This window comes from Coenobita brevimanus, chromosome 36 (assembly GCF_032717465.1).
Source record: "Coenobita brevimanus isolate Jiangsu-jjx chromosome 36, ASM3271746v2, whole genome shotgun sequence".
NCBI classification, from domain to species: domain Eukaryota; kingdom Metazoa; phylum Arthropoda; class Malacostraca; order Decapoda; family Coenobitidae; genus Coenobita; species Coenobita brevimanus.
Genome location: NC_136989.1, coordinates 4,827,860 through 4,845,359, shown reverse-complemented (window position 1 = coordinate 4,845,359; position 17,500 = coordinate 4,827,860). Strand labels below are relative to the sequence as shown.

Genomic DNA, 17,500 nt, shown 5'->3' with positions numbered 1-17,500 from the left:
TACACACATAATACACACATAGGTTACACACAAATACACCCACACACACACACACCCACACACACCCACCCACCCACCCACACACACACACACACACACACACACACACACACACACACACACACACACACACACACACACACGCACAACACACTCACCTTTCCTCTCGGCAGTTCCCCCGTGGGTCGAAGAGGACATCAAGCATGTGGAGCAGCAAGTCCTCCCTGTCAACTGGCTTTCGCTACCACGCCGGAAATATGATTCCAACTTCAACTACCCCTTCACCAGACTCCGGGCGTACATACCTCTTTGAAGGTAAGGAGTGAGAGACTGACTAGGAGAGTGTCTGTGGGTGAGGGAGGGGGCGACCGAGGATGAATGAAAATAGTCCAAACACAAGATAAATAAGATAATTCACATAAAAGATTAATAGAGGAAGGAAAAACTGTCTATCTATCTATCAGTCTATCTTTCTATCTATCTATCTATTACCAGACGTCTTAATCCCGTCAGGGGTAGCCACAAACAAATCGCCTCCATGTCGCCCTGTCCCCTGCCATTTCACTGCCCTGCTCCCAGCTCACACCCCCCTCTCTCATATACCTCTCCACTCCATCCCTCCACTTCATCCTTGGCCTCCCCCTCCCTCTCCCCCCCTCCACCTCACTCACATACACTCTCCTCGTCAGTCTCTCACTCTGCATCCCCCCAGCTCTCATATACCTCTCCACTCCACACCTCCAATCTGCGCCATCTTGGGATACACACGCATTAAAGCAGTGCTCTGCATATCCAAGTGTTTCAACAACAAGCTTAAGTGAAGATCGGTGTGAAAGTGATTAGATCAGTGTATAAGAGTCGTAGACATATTTCCCCCGTGTAAAGTATTTAAATAGATTTCATGTAAAAGTTTTAGAGCGGGTTAAAGGTGTAAAGCGTTCGCGTGTTCCTTTGTTTACATATATCGCCACCCTCCACATCGTATTCCTGCCCTTTCCCGCCGTTATTTCTGGTCTCAGACATATTATAGTTTATTTTCCCGCAGATCAAGGTCAGTTAGAACGATATCTAACAAACAGATTATCTTTTCACACTAGTAAATGGTGTAGTGAATTGAGAGTGTATTTACCTACCAACTCTTTGTTTTTGTTCCCACTATCGGCCTTGTACGTCTTACTTTAAAGTCTAACGTAACAAATACTAACTAAGTTGCTTGCTAGTTTAGTGCAAGTGAATAGCATTGTCTTCTGTATAGAGTAACAACTGTGTGATTGATGTTACACCAGTGAAATAGTTTCTGCACTACAAACCGTTGTTCACTGAGTGAAGCTAGGTGTTTATTTTGGTTTCTCCCCAACATTCCATTGTTATTTTCTTTTTTCCTTTTTCTCCCAGTGAATCAGTTTATGGTGTACTTCCACAATACATGGTAAGCTAGATCATACCATAGCAAGTAGATTCCCTTTGCATTTTACACAGTTCATGGTAAGGTAGGTTGTACCATAGCAAGCAGATTTTCTGTTCTTTTAACACTGGTAAAAGAATTCATGTAGGTTGGATTGTGCCATAGCAGGTAGATTTTCTATTCTTTTTATACTGGTAAAGGAAGATAATATATAAAAAGTAAGTGAATCTCCCTAGAAATTCAACATCTCATATATAGAGTAAATTGACCATTTGTAACAACATCCATTAACCAGTTGTATATTATTTTTTATTTGTGTGGGATTGTGGAAATATTGCTGCAAAATGCCATCTAACCTGAAGGTCTGCCAGGAGTGTACTGGTCGCTTTGCGGCTCAGTATTTTTCGAATTACTTTTCAACGCCTGTGTGCAAATTATGCATCTTGAGAAAAGATCTAGAAAATGGTTTAGCTGAATCACAGAGAAATTACAGGGAACTCAAGGCAGAGTTTGAGACACTGAAAGAGTTTGTAGTGGCAAATGTAGGAGTCAGCAACAGCACTCGAGAAGGAAGAAGCGTACAAACTGAGCTCGTACAAGCCCCCGCCCATCAGGCAGTCACAAATAATAGTGTATCAGTATCTTCCTCACCCAGCGATTCAGTACGTTCCTCGCCAAGCGAAGTCCCCTTTACTATGGTAAGAAATGGCGCAAAACCCGGAAAAGATACGAGGAAGCATCTTCCCATAACTACGTATAATCGCTACCAGATCCTTGCCGAAGCGGTAAATGAGACAGAAGAAACAAGGCTTATTGGGGACTCTATTGTACGCAGTCAGCTGGAGGAATTTTGTGGACGCGCCCCCATCAGCAGAAAGAGGTACTGTTTTCCAGGAGGTGGACTATGTGATATCACAGAAGCCCACGATGAGGTCACAAAAGACGCAAATGATCAAACTCTATACGTTATCCATGTTGGTACAAATGATCTGAAGCGCAATAGATCAGAGGAATTGCTAGCAAAGTATCATGAAATGATCAAACGATTCAAAACTAAGTCCACTAATGTGATAATATCTGGTATACTCCCAAGGATCAAGGCAGAAAATAGTTTCTATGATAAGGCCTTCAGCACAAATAACCGGCTCAAATCTCTCTGCACGCAAGAGGGAGTCGACTTTGTCAATCTGTGGGACCAGTTTTATGAGCAACATACTCTATTCCAGAAAGATGGTCTCCATTTGGACTCAGTAGGAGCGGCACGGCTAGGTAGACTTCTACACGATAAAGTCGCCCTCTTCAGATAAAAAAACGCAGCACGTCCAGGAACAGTAACCTTAACGTAAATACCCACAAAGTCAGATCACCAACTGTTCGGAACGGAATTAGAGTCTGCTATGCTAACGCACGTAGTCTACGTAACAAGTTTGAGGATTTAGAATCTCTAATTTACCTAGAAAATTATGACATCATTGGCATCACAGAGTCCTGGATTAACACATCTGACTGTGACTTTCTAGCGGAATACTCACTAACAGGGTACAATATTTTCAGCTGTGAGCGACCACATCGAGCTGGTGGTGGTGTTTTACTATATGTGAAAACTAGTCTTCATCCCCTTGTGCTATCCAAACCCAGTATTACCAACATAGATGCCAGTTATGTTCAGCTAAGTATTAATTCACACAAAATAAATATATGTCTCATCTATCGTCCTCCAGCACAGTCAACTGAGACAGATGAAAAACTTTATGATCAAATTGTGGAAATTTGTTGTCAAGAGGATAGCGTAATTTTTGGAGACTTTAATCTACCGGTAACAAAGTGGGGTGAACCACTGACGGCACACTCAGGACAAGAGCTTTATACGAATCTTCAAGAAAGCGCCCTTTCCCAACACGTAGAATACCCAACGAGAGGAAACAATATCCTAGACATCATCTTGACTACAAATGATATCCTAGTCAACAACGTTGAAATAGGACCTGAGTTTAGTTCCAGTGATCATCAAACTATACAGTTTAATATTACTACTGAAAAAGTAAAAGAAATGGAGAGCAAAGAAAAGGTCCCAGATTATCGTAGAGCTAATTTCAACAGGCTCAGAGCGCTACTTGCAACTGCAGATTGGAATCAAATGTCTGAAACCGATGACATAAACCAAGCATGGGTAATATTCACCGAAAAATTTAATGAAGTGGTAAAGTCATGTGTGCCACTACGTAACAGGCGTCCAGCTGGAAATAGTAAACCAAAGTGGTGGTCCAGTGAAATAAAAAGTAACTTAATAGCCAAAAAACAGGCATACCATAAATATAAAGCTACACAAAATAATGATGATAAATTACAGTACGATAATCTACGCCGCATATCGAAAAGACTTATTAAACAAAGCAAAAGAGCACTGGAGATCCACATTGCTAATACGTGCAAATCAAATCCTAAAGAATTTTACAGTTACATTAGAAAGAAAAAGGTTATGACTACATCAATAGGTCCTCTAGAAACAAACAATGGCAAACACACTGAAAATGAGGTCGAAATGACAAACATTCTTAACGATTACTTTGCGTCTGTTTTTACAGTAGAAAACACCACCAGAAACCTACTGTTACCCACAAACCAAGCAAATAGCACAGTCCTTAGTAACTATGCTATCCATAATAACGATATCCTTTCAGCCATAAATAGTACGAACATAAACAAAACCCCTGGCCCCGATAAAATATCACCGAGAATTCTCAAAGAAGCAAAACATGAGTTACTGCTGCCACTCTCTGTCTTATTCAATAAATTATTAAGTACAGGGAAAGTTCCACGCGAATGGAAACTAGCAAATGTAACACCAATTTTCAAAAAAGGAAATGAGTCGCACCCAGGAAATTACAGACCAATCAGCTTAACATCAGTAGTGTGCAAGTTAATGGAAAAAATCATAAGAGATAAAATAGTTAATTATCTAGAAGAAAATAATATAATTAAAGACTCGCAGCATGGATTCAGACATTGTCGTTCATGTTTAACTAACTTACTGGACTTCTTCCATGATGTTTACAAATCATACGATGACTCAAGAGCAGTAGATATAATTTACCTTGACTTTCAGAAAGCATTTGACACTGTCCCTCACAAGCGTCTCATGAGAAAAATAGAAGCACATGGAATAAAAGGAAAGACGCAAAAATGGTTACAAGACTGGCTGTCAGACTGAAAACAGCGAGTTGTGATAAACGGAAAGGAATCCAAATGGCGTAATGTGATCAGCGGCGTTCCCCAAGGCTCAGTACTTGGACCGATACTTTTTATTATCTATATAAATGATATTGATGAGGGTCTAAATTGTAAAGTATCCAAATTTGCAGATGATACTAAAATAACCAGTAAAGTCACTTCAAAATTACAGTGGCAGCAGTTACAAAATGACCTTAATACTTCAGCAAGCTGGGCAGAAAAATGGCAAATGAAATTCAACACAGAAAAATGTAAAGTACTTCATATTGGAAGTAACAATGTCCATGCAAATTACAAAATGAACAATATTCAGTTATCAAGTACAGACAGTGAAAAGGATCTTGGTGTGATAATATCAAATGACCTAAAACCAAGCAAGCAGTGCACCGATGCGGTTAAAATTGCAAACAAGCTAGTGGGTTTTATTGGAAGAACTTTCGAGTTTAAATCGGAAAAAGTCATACTTGCCTTGTACAACTCACTAGTGCGCCCCCATCTTGAGTATTGTGTGCAATTCTGGTCTCCGTACTACATAAAGGACATTGAAAAATTAGAGAAAATTCAGCGAAGAATCACAAAAATGATACCACGACTTAGAAACAAACCATATGAGGAACGCCATGAAGAACTTAAATTATTTAGCCTAACGAAGCGCAGGTTAAGAGGGGACCTTATTGAAGTTTTCAAAATCATGAAGGGATATGACAACTTAGACATGAATAAATATTTTGATATAGACCGGTCGAGTCAAACCAGAAGTAATGGCTGCAAAATTGTGGGAAAGCGATTCCAATCCCACGAAGCAAAATACTTCTTCTTTAACAGAATTGTAAATATCTGGAACAGATTACCATCAGATACCGTGAACAGTATCTCAATTGAGACATTCAAAAACAAATTAGACAAGTATTTGCACGAGAATCCTCAGCTGACTCTTTTTCTGTCCGAATAACTTGCTTTTATAGCTACGGTACATGTAAGTTCATGCCCCTTTTGTCTACAAGACACCCCGTAAACAATGTACCCGTACATAGTGTTGCGTCACGATTCTATACATTTTCAATTTATTCAGTGCAAAGAAAGCAATATAAGCACAGATTAGGATCTGCACAGATAACCCTGAGTTAATGGTCACTACTCTTACTTTCGACCTGTGATGGGCTGTGGATCACTGAGGGTCCGTGTTAGTCAAGTGACCACCATCGGGATTTTTTTAATGTACCAGGGGTCACTGCTTCAGGATGAAACTTGTGTACTTGTCCCACATGGGAGAGTTCCCTGTCTCAGTGGAGTGAACGGAGCTAGGGCCTGATTGACTGCTGCCTACCTTAAAAGCGCCAGGCAAGGCTGCCGCACCACCCCTAAACATCCACACTGTGCAGTCCCCTCGTGCCTACAGGACACCCCGTAAACTTAACATAGCGTCACGTCACGTCATTATACGTTTTTCGATTTACCCAAAGCAAATGAGGTAATATACAGTAAGCACAGATTAGGATCTGCACAGACAACCCTGAGTTAACGGTCACTACTCTTACTCTCGACCTGTGATGGAATGTGGATCACTGAGGGTCCCGGTTAGTCAAGTGACCACCATCAGGATTTTTTTAATGTACCAGGGGTCACTGCTTCAGGATGAAACTTGTGTACTTGTCCCACATGGGAGAGTTCCTTGTCTCAGTGAAGTGAACGGAGCTATTGCCTGATTGACTGCTGCCTACCTAAAAAGCGCCAGGGAAGGTTGCCGCACCACCCCTAAACATCCACTCTGTGCATTGCACATCCACAGTGTGCACTGTGCAGTCCCATTTTATCTAAGACACCCGTCTTATATATTTTTCAATCTCCCCAATGCAAAGAAAGCAATATAAGCACAGATTAGGATCTGCACAGATAACCCTGAGTTAACGGTCACTACTCTTACTTTCGACCTGTGATGGGCTGTGGATCACTGAGGGTCCATGTTAGTCAAGTGACCACCATCGGGATTTTTTTAATGTACCAGGGGTCACTGCTTCAGGATGAAACTTGTGTACTGTCCCACATGGGGGAGTTCCTTGTCTCAGTGGAGCAAACGGAGCTAGGGCCTGATTGACTGCTGCCTACCTTAAAAGCGCCAGGCGAGGCTGCCGCACCACCCCTAAACATCCACACTGCAGTGTGTAGCTTCCACGTTATGTCCACAGACTTCCCATTAACTCAATGTACCGGCTTATAATGTCATGCCGTAACTATTATTTTATTTGTTTACTTTCTCTTTCAGGTTACTCTATCGGGTAGCTTATAGATAAAGTATTATAGAATGTGACTTTTCCTTTCCAGTGTTTCCTGTAAAATTTCCATGTCAGTTTTTCCATGCTGCATGGTGGTTTTTCTCACTTTTTCCTGGAGGGTTTGGTGGTGGGGGGAGCCTTCTTGCTTTGCTATCCTTGTCCTTCAGCATGTGGGGTGGATCTTGTAGTCATGATTTTCTCTGACAAGCAGCCTCGAAAGGACCATAAGGTCTGTTGCTGTTTGCTCTCCTGTGTAATCCTGTGTAATCTCATCCTCGGCCTTCCCCTCCTTCTCCCCCCTCCACCCCACTCACATACACTTTCTTCGTCAGTCTTTCACTCTCCATCCCCCCAGCTCACACCCCCCCTCTCTCATACACCACTCCATCCCTCCATCTCATCCTCGGCCTCCCCCTCCCTCCCCCCTTCACCTCACATACACTCTCCTCGTCAGTCTCACTTCATCCCCCCACCTCTCATATACCTCTCCACTCCACACCTCCATCTCATCCTCGGCCTCCCCCTCCCTCTCCCCCTTAACCGGTCTCCTCTGGTCTCAGGTCTCATTGGCAAGGACCGCTCGCCTCTCTGGGACCAAATGCAGTTCTGGGAAGACTGTTTTCTTGACGCGGTGGCCCAGGAGAGGGACATGGTGGGGATGGACCAGGGACCGAGCGAGATGATGGAAAGGTGAGACCGTTAGAGAGACCGTTAGAGACCATTAGAGGTGAGACAGTTAGAGGTGAGACAGTTAGAGACCGTTAGTGAGACCGTTAGAGACAATTAGGGACCGTCAGAGACCGTTAGTGAGACCGTTAGAGACCGTTAGAGAGACCGTTAGTGACCATTAGAAGTGAGACAGTTAGAGATGAGACCGTTAGAGACCGTCAGAGACCGTTAGAGGTGAGACAGTTAGAGGTGAGACCGTTAGAGACCGTTAGAGAGACCGTTAGAGACCATTAGAGGTGAGACAGTTAGAGGTGAGACCGTTAGAGACCGTTAGGGAGACCGTTAGTGACCATTAGAAGTGAGACAGTTAGAGATGAGACCATTAGAGACCATTAGTGGTGAGACAGAGGTGAGACAGTTAGAGACCGTTAGTGAGACCATTAGAGACCATTAGAGACCATTAGAGACCGTTAGATACCGTTAGAGACCGTTAGAGACCGTTAGTGGTGAGACAGTTAGAGGTGAGACAGTTAGAGACCGTTAGTGAGACCGTTAGAGACCATTAGAGACCGTTAGTGACCATTAGAAGTGAGACAGTTAGAGATGAGACCGTTAGAGACCGTTAGTGAGACCGTTAGAAACCGTTAGAGACCGTTAGAGGTGAGACAGTTAGAGATGAGACCGTTAGAGACCGTTAGAGAGACCGTTAGAGACCGTTAGAGACCATTAGAGGTGAGACAGTTAGAGGTGAGACCGTTAGAGACCGTTAGAGACCGTTAGAGGTGAGACAGTTAGAGATGAGACAGTTAGAAACCATTAGAGACCATTAGAGACCGTTAGAGACCATTAGAGGTGAGACAGTTAGAGGTGAGACCGTTAGAGACCGTTAGAGACCGTTAGTGACCATTAGTCACCATTAGAGAGAGACCGTTAGAGACCATTAGAGACCGTTAGAGACCATTAGAGGTGAGACCGTTAGTGAGACGGTTAGAGACCGTTAGAGACCGTTAGTGAGACCATTAGAGACCGTTAGAGACCATTAGAGGTGAGACCGTTAGTGAGACCGTTAGAGACCGTTAGAGACCGTTAGTGAGACCATTAGAGACCGTTAGAGACCATTAGAGACCGTTAGAGACCGTTAGAGATGAGACAGAGGTGAGACCATTAGAGACCATTAGAGGTGAGACCATTAGAGACTATTTGTGACCAGTCAGGGAGCAAGAGACCGGACCAAAAGACCATATTTTATCAGACAGACCATTTATCACTAAAATGGTCTTGTATGGAAGTCAGGAGTAGTAGTAGTAGTAGTAATAGTAGTAGTAGAAGTAGTAGTAGTAGTTATTTACTCTCACAGATATAACAGCTGGGAGAGGAGGAGCACCAGCTGTTGTGAGGGAGACCAGCTGTTGTGAGGGAGACCATCTGCTGTCAAATTAAGCCTTTCTAGACCATCTGCTGTCAAATTAAGCCTTTTTTAGACCACCTGCCGTCAAATTAAGCCTTTCTAGACCATCTGCCATCAAATTAAGCCTTCCGAGACCAGCTGTGTGTCAAATTAAGCCTTCCCAGACCATCTGTGTATCATATTAAGCCTTTCAAGACCAGCTGTGTGTCAAATTAAGCTTTCTTTCAATCTTTCTCACAGGTACAACAGCTTATGTGAATCAGAACGCAGCTGGAGCACTAGGAAGACCATCTGTAATAAAATCAAGTGCTTTAGGACCATCTGTTCATGATATTAAGCCTTCTAAAACCATCTGCTGTCAAATTAAGCCTTCCAAGACCAGCTGTGTGCCAAATTAAGCTTTCTGTCAATCATTCTCACAGGTACAACAGCTTAAGTGAGTCAGAACGCAACAGGAAGACCGTCTGTTATACAATTAAGTGCTTTAGGACCATCTGTTCGTGATATTAAGCCTTCTAAAACCATCTGCTGTCAAATTAACCCTTCCGAGACCAGCTGTGTGTCAAATTAAGCTTTCTGTCAATCTCTCTCTCAGGTACAACAGCTTAAGTGAGTCAGAACGCAAGAGACTGGAACACGAAGAGGACAGACTACTCTCCACGATGCTGTATAACTTAGTGGCTTTTATGGTGATGGTTAACGTGAGGAAAGAGGACATCAAGAGGAAAGTGAGGCGGCTTCTTGGAAAATCACACATTGGTCTGGTGTACAGCCAAGAGGTCAATGAGCTGCTGGACCAGATTAATAACTTGGTAAGCTGGCTCTCTCTCTCTCTCTCTCTCTCTCTCTCTCTCTCTCTCTCTCTCTCTCTGTCTATCTGTCTGTCTGTTAAGAGGAAGGTACATCAGTTCTTTAGCAAATTACACATTAGATTAGTAATTGGTAAGCTGTCTCTCTCTGTCTGTCTGTCTGTCTGTCTGTCTCTGTCTTAGAATTGTGTGTGTGTGTGTGTGTGTGTGTGTGTGTGTGTGTGTGTGTGTGTGTGTGTGTGTGTGTGTGTGTGTGTGTGTGTGTGTGTGTGTGGGTAAGCTGTCTCTCTCCCTCTCTCTCTCTCTCTCTCTCTCTCTCTCTCTCTCTCTCTCTCTCGTGTGTGTGTGTGTGTGTGTGTGTGTGTGTGTGTGTGTGTGGGTAAGCTGTCTCTCTCTCTCTCTCTCAACCAAAAAAATATTGAAATTCCACTGGTATATTGACAAACAAGGAAAGTACATGTATATATATAAGGTAAATTCTCTCTCTCTTTCTCTCTCTGTCTTAGTATTGTGTGTGTGTGTGTGTGTGTGTGTGTGTGTGTGTGTGTGTGTGTGTGTGTCTGTCTCTGTCTGTCTGTCTGTCTGTCTGTCAGTCTGTCTGTCTCTCTCTCTCTCTGTCTTAGTATTGTGTGTGTGTGTGTGTGTGTGTGTGTGTGTGTGTGTGTGTGTCAGAGATAGATAGATAGATAGATAGATAGATAGATAGAGAGAGAGAGAGAGAGAGAGAGAGAGAGAGAGAGCCATTTAATCCAACACCACCAGAGAGCAAGGTGTGCATCTATCGTGTAATTTTCTTCACTTGGTTTAACTGCCCAACTCTCACTACCTAAATACTAAGTTCTTTGTGTAAAAACATGTCTTTATGAGTCTCCTTGGTTACTATCTATCTATCTATTGCCAGACGCCTTCATCCTGTAAGGGGTGGCCACAAACAAATCGCCTCCATGTCGCCCTGTCCCCCGCCATTTCACTGTCCTCCTCTCTCATATACCTCTCCACTCCATCCCTCCATCTCATCCTTGGCCTTCCCCTCCCTCTCCCCCCCTCCACCTCACTCACATACACTCTCCTAGTCAGTCTCAGCTTACACCCCCCTCATATACCACTTCATCTCATCCTCGGTCTCCCCCTCCCCCTCACACTCTCCTAGTTAGTCTCTCATCTTTTCAGCATGGGAATGACATAGATCTACGTCCACTGGGTTCGCGACAGATGCACCGACAAAGCTTTACGGTCCACTCCGGCACCGATGCGTCAGGTGAGGATTTATAAGTGGGATTTATAAGTGAGATAAGTGGGATTTATAAGTGGGATAAGTGGGATTTATAAGTGGGATTTATAAGTGTGATTTATAGGTGGGATTTATAGGTGGGATTTATAGGTGGGATTTATAAGTGGGATAAGTGGGATTTATAAGTGAGATAAGTGGGATTTATAAGTGAGATAAGTGGGATTTATAAGTGAGATAAGTGGGATTTATAAGTGAGATAAATGGGATTTATAAGAGAAGTGGGATTTATAAGTGGGATAAGTGGGATTTATAAGTGGGATAAGTGGGATTTATAAGTGGGATAAGTGGGATTTATAAGTGAGATAAGTGGGATTTATAGCTGGGATTTATAAGTGAGATAAGTGGGATTTATAGGTGGGATTTATAAGTGGGATAAGTGGGATTTATAGGTGGGATTTATAGGTGGGATTTATAAGTGGGATTTATAGGTGGGATTTATAAGTGGGATTTATAGGTGGTATTTATAAGTGAGATAAGTGGGATTTATAAGTGGGATTTATAAGTGGGATTTATAAGTGAGATAAGTGGGATTTATAAGTGAGATAAATGGGATTTATAAGTGAGATAAGTGGGATTTATAAGTGGGATTTATAAGTGGGATAAGTGGAATTTATAAGTGAGATAAATGGGATTTATAAGTGAGATAAGTGGGATTTATAGGTGGGATTTATAAGTGAGATAAGTGGGATTTATAAGTGAGATAAGTGGGATTTATAAGTGGGATAAGTGGGATTTATAAGTGGGATTTGTAAGTGGAATTTAAGTGTGTGGGATTTAGGTGTAAGTGTATTTTCTGTCAGTGAATCACCCCCTACATCTGTCAGTCAGTGAATTATCCTTTACATCTGTCAGTCAGTGAATTATCCTTTACATCTGTCAGTCAGTGAATCATCCTCAACATCTATCAGTCAGTGAATTATCCTTTTTAGAGCCAGTGAATTATCCTTTACATCAGTCAGTCAGTGACTCATCCTTTATAGTCAGTGAATCATCCTGTACTTTCCATCAGTCAGTGAATCACCCCTAACACATGTCAGTCATTGAATCATTCTTATTTTTATCAGTCAGTCAGTGATATGCACTTTTTGTGATTAGTTAGTGAATGACCCTTAACACCTGTCAGTCAGTGAATTATCCTTTATAGTCAGTGAATCGCCCTTAACACTTGTCAGTCAGTGAATCACCCCTAACACCTGTCAGTCAGTGAATTACCCATTATAGTCAGTGAATCACCCTTAACATCTGCCAGTCAGTGAATCATCCTTTACCAATACCACTTCCTTCCACGCGCCCACAGGTGACCTTCTCTTCCTTGAGGTACAAGATGATGGATTAATTCTATGATCAGTCAGTGAATCACCCTTAACATCTGCCAGTCAGTGAATTATCCTTTATAGCCAGTGAATCACCCTTTACACCTGTCAGTCAGTCAATCACCCTTTACATATGTCAGTCAGTGAATCATCCTTTACACCTGTCAGTCAGTGAATCACCCTTAACACCTGTCAGTCAGTGAATCACCCCTAACACATGTCAGTCAGTGAATCACCCCTAACACCTGTCAGTCAGTGAATCACCCTTAACACCTGTCAGTCAGTGAATCACCCTTAACACCTGTCAGTCAGTGAATCACCCCTAACACCTGTCAGTCAGTGAATCACCCTTAACACCTGTCAGTCAGTGAATCACCCTTAACAAATGCCGGTCAGTGAATTATCATTATAGTCAGTGAATCACCCTTAACATCTGTCAGTCAGTGAATTATCCTTTACCAATACCACTCCCTTCCGTGCATCCACAGGTGACCTTCTCTTCCTTGAGGTTCGCGACGATGGGTTAATTCTAAGATCCGTCGGAGGGATAATCAAAGAGCGATGGTGGTTCGAGCGCCTTGTAAACATGACCTACTCGCCCAAGAATAAAGTGCTCTGTCTCTGGCGTCGCAATGGTGGCCAGACGCAGCTCCATAAATACTATACCAAGAAGGTGAGTGGAGGGGTAGGCCGAGGATGATATGTATTTATGTGAAGGAAAGTTGTGGATGTGGATATAGAAAGCGTTAGGAGAAAGACACTGAGGCCAGACGCAGGTACATAACTACTATACCAAGAAGGTGAGAGGGAGGGGGAGACTAACGAGGAGAGTATGTAAGTGAGGTGGAGGGGGGGGAGAGGGAGGCTGAGACTGAGGATGAGAGTGAGAGACTAACGAGGAGAGTATGTAAGTGAGGTGGAGGGGGGGAGAGGGAGGCTGAGACTGAGGATGAGATGTATTTATATATATGAAGTGAAGGAGCGTTGTGGTGTGGATGTGGATGTGATAGGAAGCGTTAGGAGGAATACATAAATTCCAAGAAGGTGAGTGGAGGGGGAGGATGGAGAGTGAGAGACTGACTAGGAGAGTGTATGTGAGTGAGGTGGAGGGGGGGAGAGGAAGGGGAAGGCCAAGGATGAGATGTATTTATATATGTGAGGTGAAGGAGCGTTGTGGTGTGGATGTGGAGTTACATGGAGAGACAGACTGACAAATGAGGAAGTAAAGGAGCGTTGTGGTGTGGATGTGGATGTGGTAGGAAGCGTTAGGAGGAACACACTGAGGTGGTTTGGCCATGTGGAGAGGATGGAGGGTGAGAGACTAACGAGGAGAGTGTATGTGAGTGAGGTGGACGGGGGGAGAGGGAGGGGTAGGCCGAGGATGAGATGAAGGGATGGAGTGGAGAGGGTGGAGAACGAGAGACTAACGAGGAGAGTGTATGTGAGTGCAGTGGACGGGGGAGAAGGGGGAGGCCGAGGATGAGGTGGAGGAATGGAGTGGAGAGGTATATGAGAGAAGGGGGGGTGAACTGAGGGGAGGGCAGCGAAATGGTGGGGGACAGAGCGACATGGAGGCGATTTGTTTGTGGCCACCCCTTACGGGCTTAAGGCGTCTGGCAATAGATAGATGCATGTGGAAATTCCTCCTTTTTCTTTATCTATTGCATTTTTTTTTTCATAACAATATACCCAAAAATATGAACCAAGAAATATAGCAATAAATATCTTTGCTAATTTTAACTTCTCAACTCACCTCTATGTTGTAACTGGAGATGGAATTAGATAACGTGGCATTTTGATGATGCGCTGGTCTCTCAAGGTGTAGATTGTGTGTATTTTTGTGTGTATCGCTTCCCGTCCGATCAGCGAAGTTAAGCAACGTTGGGTCTGGTTAGTACTTGGATGGGTGACCGCCTGGGAACACCAGATGCTGTTGGCATCCCTACGTGTCAAGTGGGGTTGGTGGAGGATTAGTGCCCCTCCCTGTAAAACAATTAACTCTAAGCCCTTGGCCACCCCGTTTGGGATACATGGCGTCTGGCAATGAATAAATGAAAAGTTTTTGCTGTTTTTTTTCCTTCAGTACTATATCCCTTCATGTCTTGAATTCAAATACTCTTCCTTTTATAAGACCTTTCTGTCCTGTTTCTACCTGCCATCTCTCCTTTCTAGTTCCACCTTACATCTATTTCAATTCTACTTCTATATCTATCTATCTATCTATCTATTGCCAGACGCTATAATCCTGTAAGGGGTGGCCATTTGACTTTGAGTTAGTTGTTTTACGGGGAGGGGCACTAACCCTCCACCAACCCACTTGTTGACACGTAGGCAGCACGTATGGTTTGGTTATATGGTTACCACCCAGCGTTGTAAATGGTTTCTTGGCTTACAGGAAACCATTTGGCTTGTCACTCAATGTAAAGCCACCTGTAAAGGAAAGAAAAGCAATAAGAAGTGACAGGAAAGATGGGAGAAATAGGAAGAGAGGAGGACAGGCACAGAAAAAGAATGATAAAGGCTAAGGAAGAAGTAGGCAGCACTACATCAAGTGAGTGGATGATGGAAATAGGAAGAGAGGAGGACAGGCACAGAAAAAGAATGATAAAGGCTAAGGAAGAAGTAGGCAGCACTACATCAAGTGAGTGGATGATGGAAATAGGAAGAGAGGAGGACAGGCACAGAAAAAGAATGATAAAGGCTAAGGAAGAAGTAGGCAGCATTACATCAAGTGAGTGGATGATGGTCGCCACCACCTACCACTTTTTTATTTACCCCACATATTTCCTTCCAACTGTATTATAATTCTTCCTGTTCGTTCTTTTCTCTTTGTATTTCAATCCCACATCTTTCCTTCCTCTTCTGTTTCCTCCTCTTCCTATCCTATTTCTTCCTCTTCTTTCTTTCCTCTTGTTTTTCTGTCTCAAATCTCTCCTTTCAGTTCAAATTTTGTTACATTTAAAAACCTATCCAGTATATTTCTTTTCGTTCAAATCCTGTTCCATTTATAAGTCCAAATCTCTTTATAAAGCCTTACAATCCTGCATAATTTATTTCCTTTTAGTTCAGATCCTGTTCCAAGAAGCCATTACTGGTGTTTATAGTTAGTCCAGAGCCTCTTCCATGCACCAGGGCCTTCCAATCCTACATACTTCTTTTCGTTCAAATCCTGTTGTCTTTATAGGCTGCTAATATAACTCGTTTCTCCTTTCAGAGTAATGATTCAAATCCATTTCAAATTCTGTTGCCTTTAATAGTTGCTAATTTTAATCATCCTTTCAGTGTAAAGATTCAAATCCATTTCAGATTCTGTTGCGTTTAAAAGTTGCAAATTTTACTCGTCCTTTCAGCGTAATGATTCAAATCCATTTCAAATTCTGTTGCGTTTAAAAGTTGCAAATTTTAATCATCCTTTCAGTGTAAAGATTCAAATCCTTTTCAAATTCTGTTGCGTTTAAAAGTTGCTAATTTTGCTCCTCCTTTCAGTGTAGAGATTCAGATCCTTTCCAATGTTTGTTGCGTTTAGAGGTTGCTAATTTTACTCGTCCTTTCAATGTAAAGATTCAATTTCTTATCAAATTCTGTTGTGTTTAATAGTTCCTAATTTAACTCATGTTTTTAAAAGTTGCTAATTTTGCTCGTCCTTTCAGTGTAGAGATTCAGATCCTTCTCAATTTTTGTTGCGTTTAAAAGTTGCTAATTTTAATCGTGTTTCAGTATATAGATTCAAATTCTGTTGCGTTTATAAGTTACTAATCTTACTTGTGTTTCCTTTCAGTGTAAAGATTTGTACTACTGTATTAAGGAGGCGATGGAACGTGCTGCAGCGAGGGGGGTGGGGGCCCTACCTGGCGTGGAACTGGGTGGCGAATTCCCAGTCCAAGATATGAAGACTGGGGAAGGGGGTCTGCTACAGGTGTGCATGGAGGGTGTTGGCCTTCTCTTTGCCACCAGCAAGGTAGGGTTAATATCGCTCTGGGGACTCCATTTCAGAAGATCCCCAAAGTTTTTCTCCTCTTGATATGTATATATATATTTTTCCTCTCATATATATACATATCCTTGTATTTTTGGCACCCGTTTATGGTGTCGTAGTGTGGCTGTCTTCGTATTCTCTCTTTGCCTCAGCTCTCTCGCTCATCTTCCGCCCACTCTACCGTCACCTCACTTCTCATTTTATTGAATCATGTTTGGGCTCCAGAGTTTTATATTTATTACATAATTATATATATTTATCTATTATATCTGTCTGTATTCTCGCTTGGCTGTGTTTCTGGCTGCTGGGCAGGTTGGTCTACACGTCACGACACAACACACTACCATCACATACGCGTCACCCAAAACACTCCATCAAACTGACCTGGTCTTTTAGGCGTATTCTAAGTATTCCAAGTATTCAAAGTGGCTTGGATATGTCGCAACACTTCTTCCCTAGCGACTTGTCCAGCACTTTATAATGTCCTCTTGTGTGTCAGCAAAATACATCGCTTTATCTGCCGTCAGAGGCGTGTCTCTTTAGGCTCCGCCCCCTCCTGACGCCATGGCCTCTAGTCTACGGCCTCCCTCTCCCTGGGGAGGTCCGGGGGCGGGGCTAGGAAGACAGCTTGCATGGCGGCGAGTATAGAATGATATAAGTATAGAACGATATGAGTACAGAAAGGTATAATTAACCCCTCAAGGGTGTGTTAGGGTGTAATAGGCAAAATAGATCGCCATGGCAGGGTGCCCACGAAGCCTGTGCCTTAATAAATACTGACTTTTGACTCATTTTGCAGGTGGCAAAGGAATATAATTTTTCTCTAATACTTCCCCATGTATAATAATTAAGAGGTATAATAATGACAGTAACATGAGAATATCGGGGTATTTATATCGGCTATTATCGACAATCGCATATAATATTGCTGTTTATATCGGCTAATATCGGCAAAAAACACAATATTTGAGGTACTTCTATCGGCTAATATCGACAGTAACACAATATTCAAGTATTTATATCGTTTAATATCGACAATACATTACAATACTGCTCTATTTATCGGCTAATATCTACAATAGCTTATAATATTGCTCTGTTTTTTGGCCAGTACTGTGACATCAA

At 42.6% G+C, this 17,500-nt stretch overlaps 1 protein-coding gene across 1 annotated transcript in view; it reads left to right on the top strand.

Annotated features, from left to right (window-relative positions):
* Rab3-GEF (Rab3 GDP-GTP exchange factor) overlaps window positions 1–17,500 on the top strand; it is a 182,100-nt gene that overhangs the window by 129,493 nt on the left and 35,107 nt on the right. Inside the window, exons 34-39 of the mRNA XM_080269717.1 lie at window positions 174–315; window positions 7,470–7,599; window positions 9,582–9,798; window positions 10,966–11,053; window positions 12,888–13,072; window positions 16,178–16,357. Of these exons, the coding sequence (XP_080125843.1) occupies window positions 174–315; window positions 7,470–7,599; window positions 9,582–9,798; window positions 10,966–11,053; window positions 12,888–13,072; window positions 16,178–16,357 (942 nt within the window). The remainder of the gene's footprint in view (window positions 1–173; window positions 316–7,469; window positions 7,600–9,581; window positions 9,799–10,965; window positions 11,054–12,887; window positions 13,073–16,177; window positions 16,358–17,500) is intronic.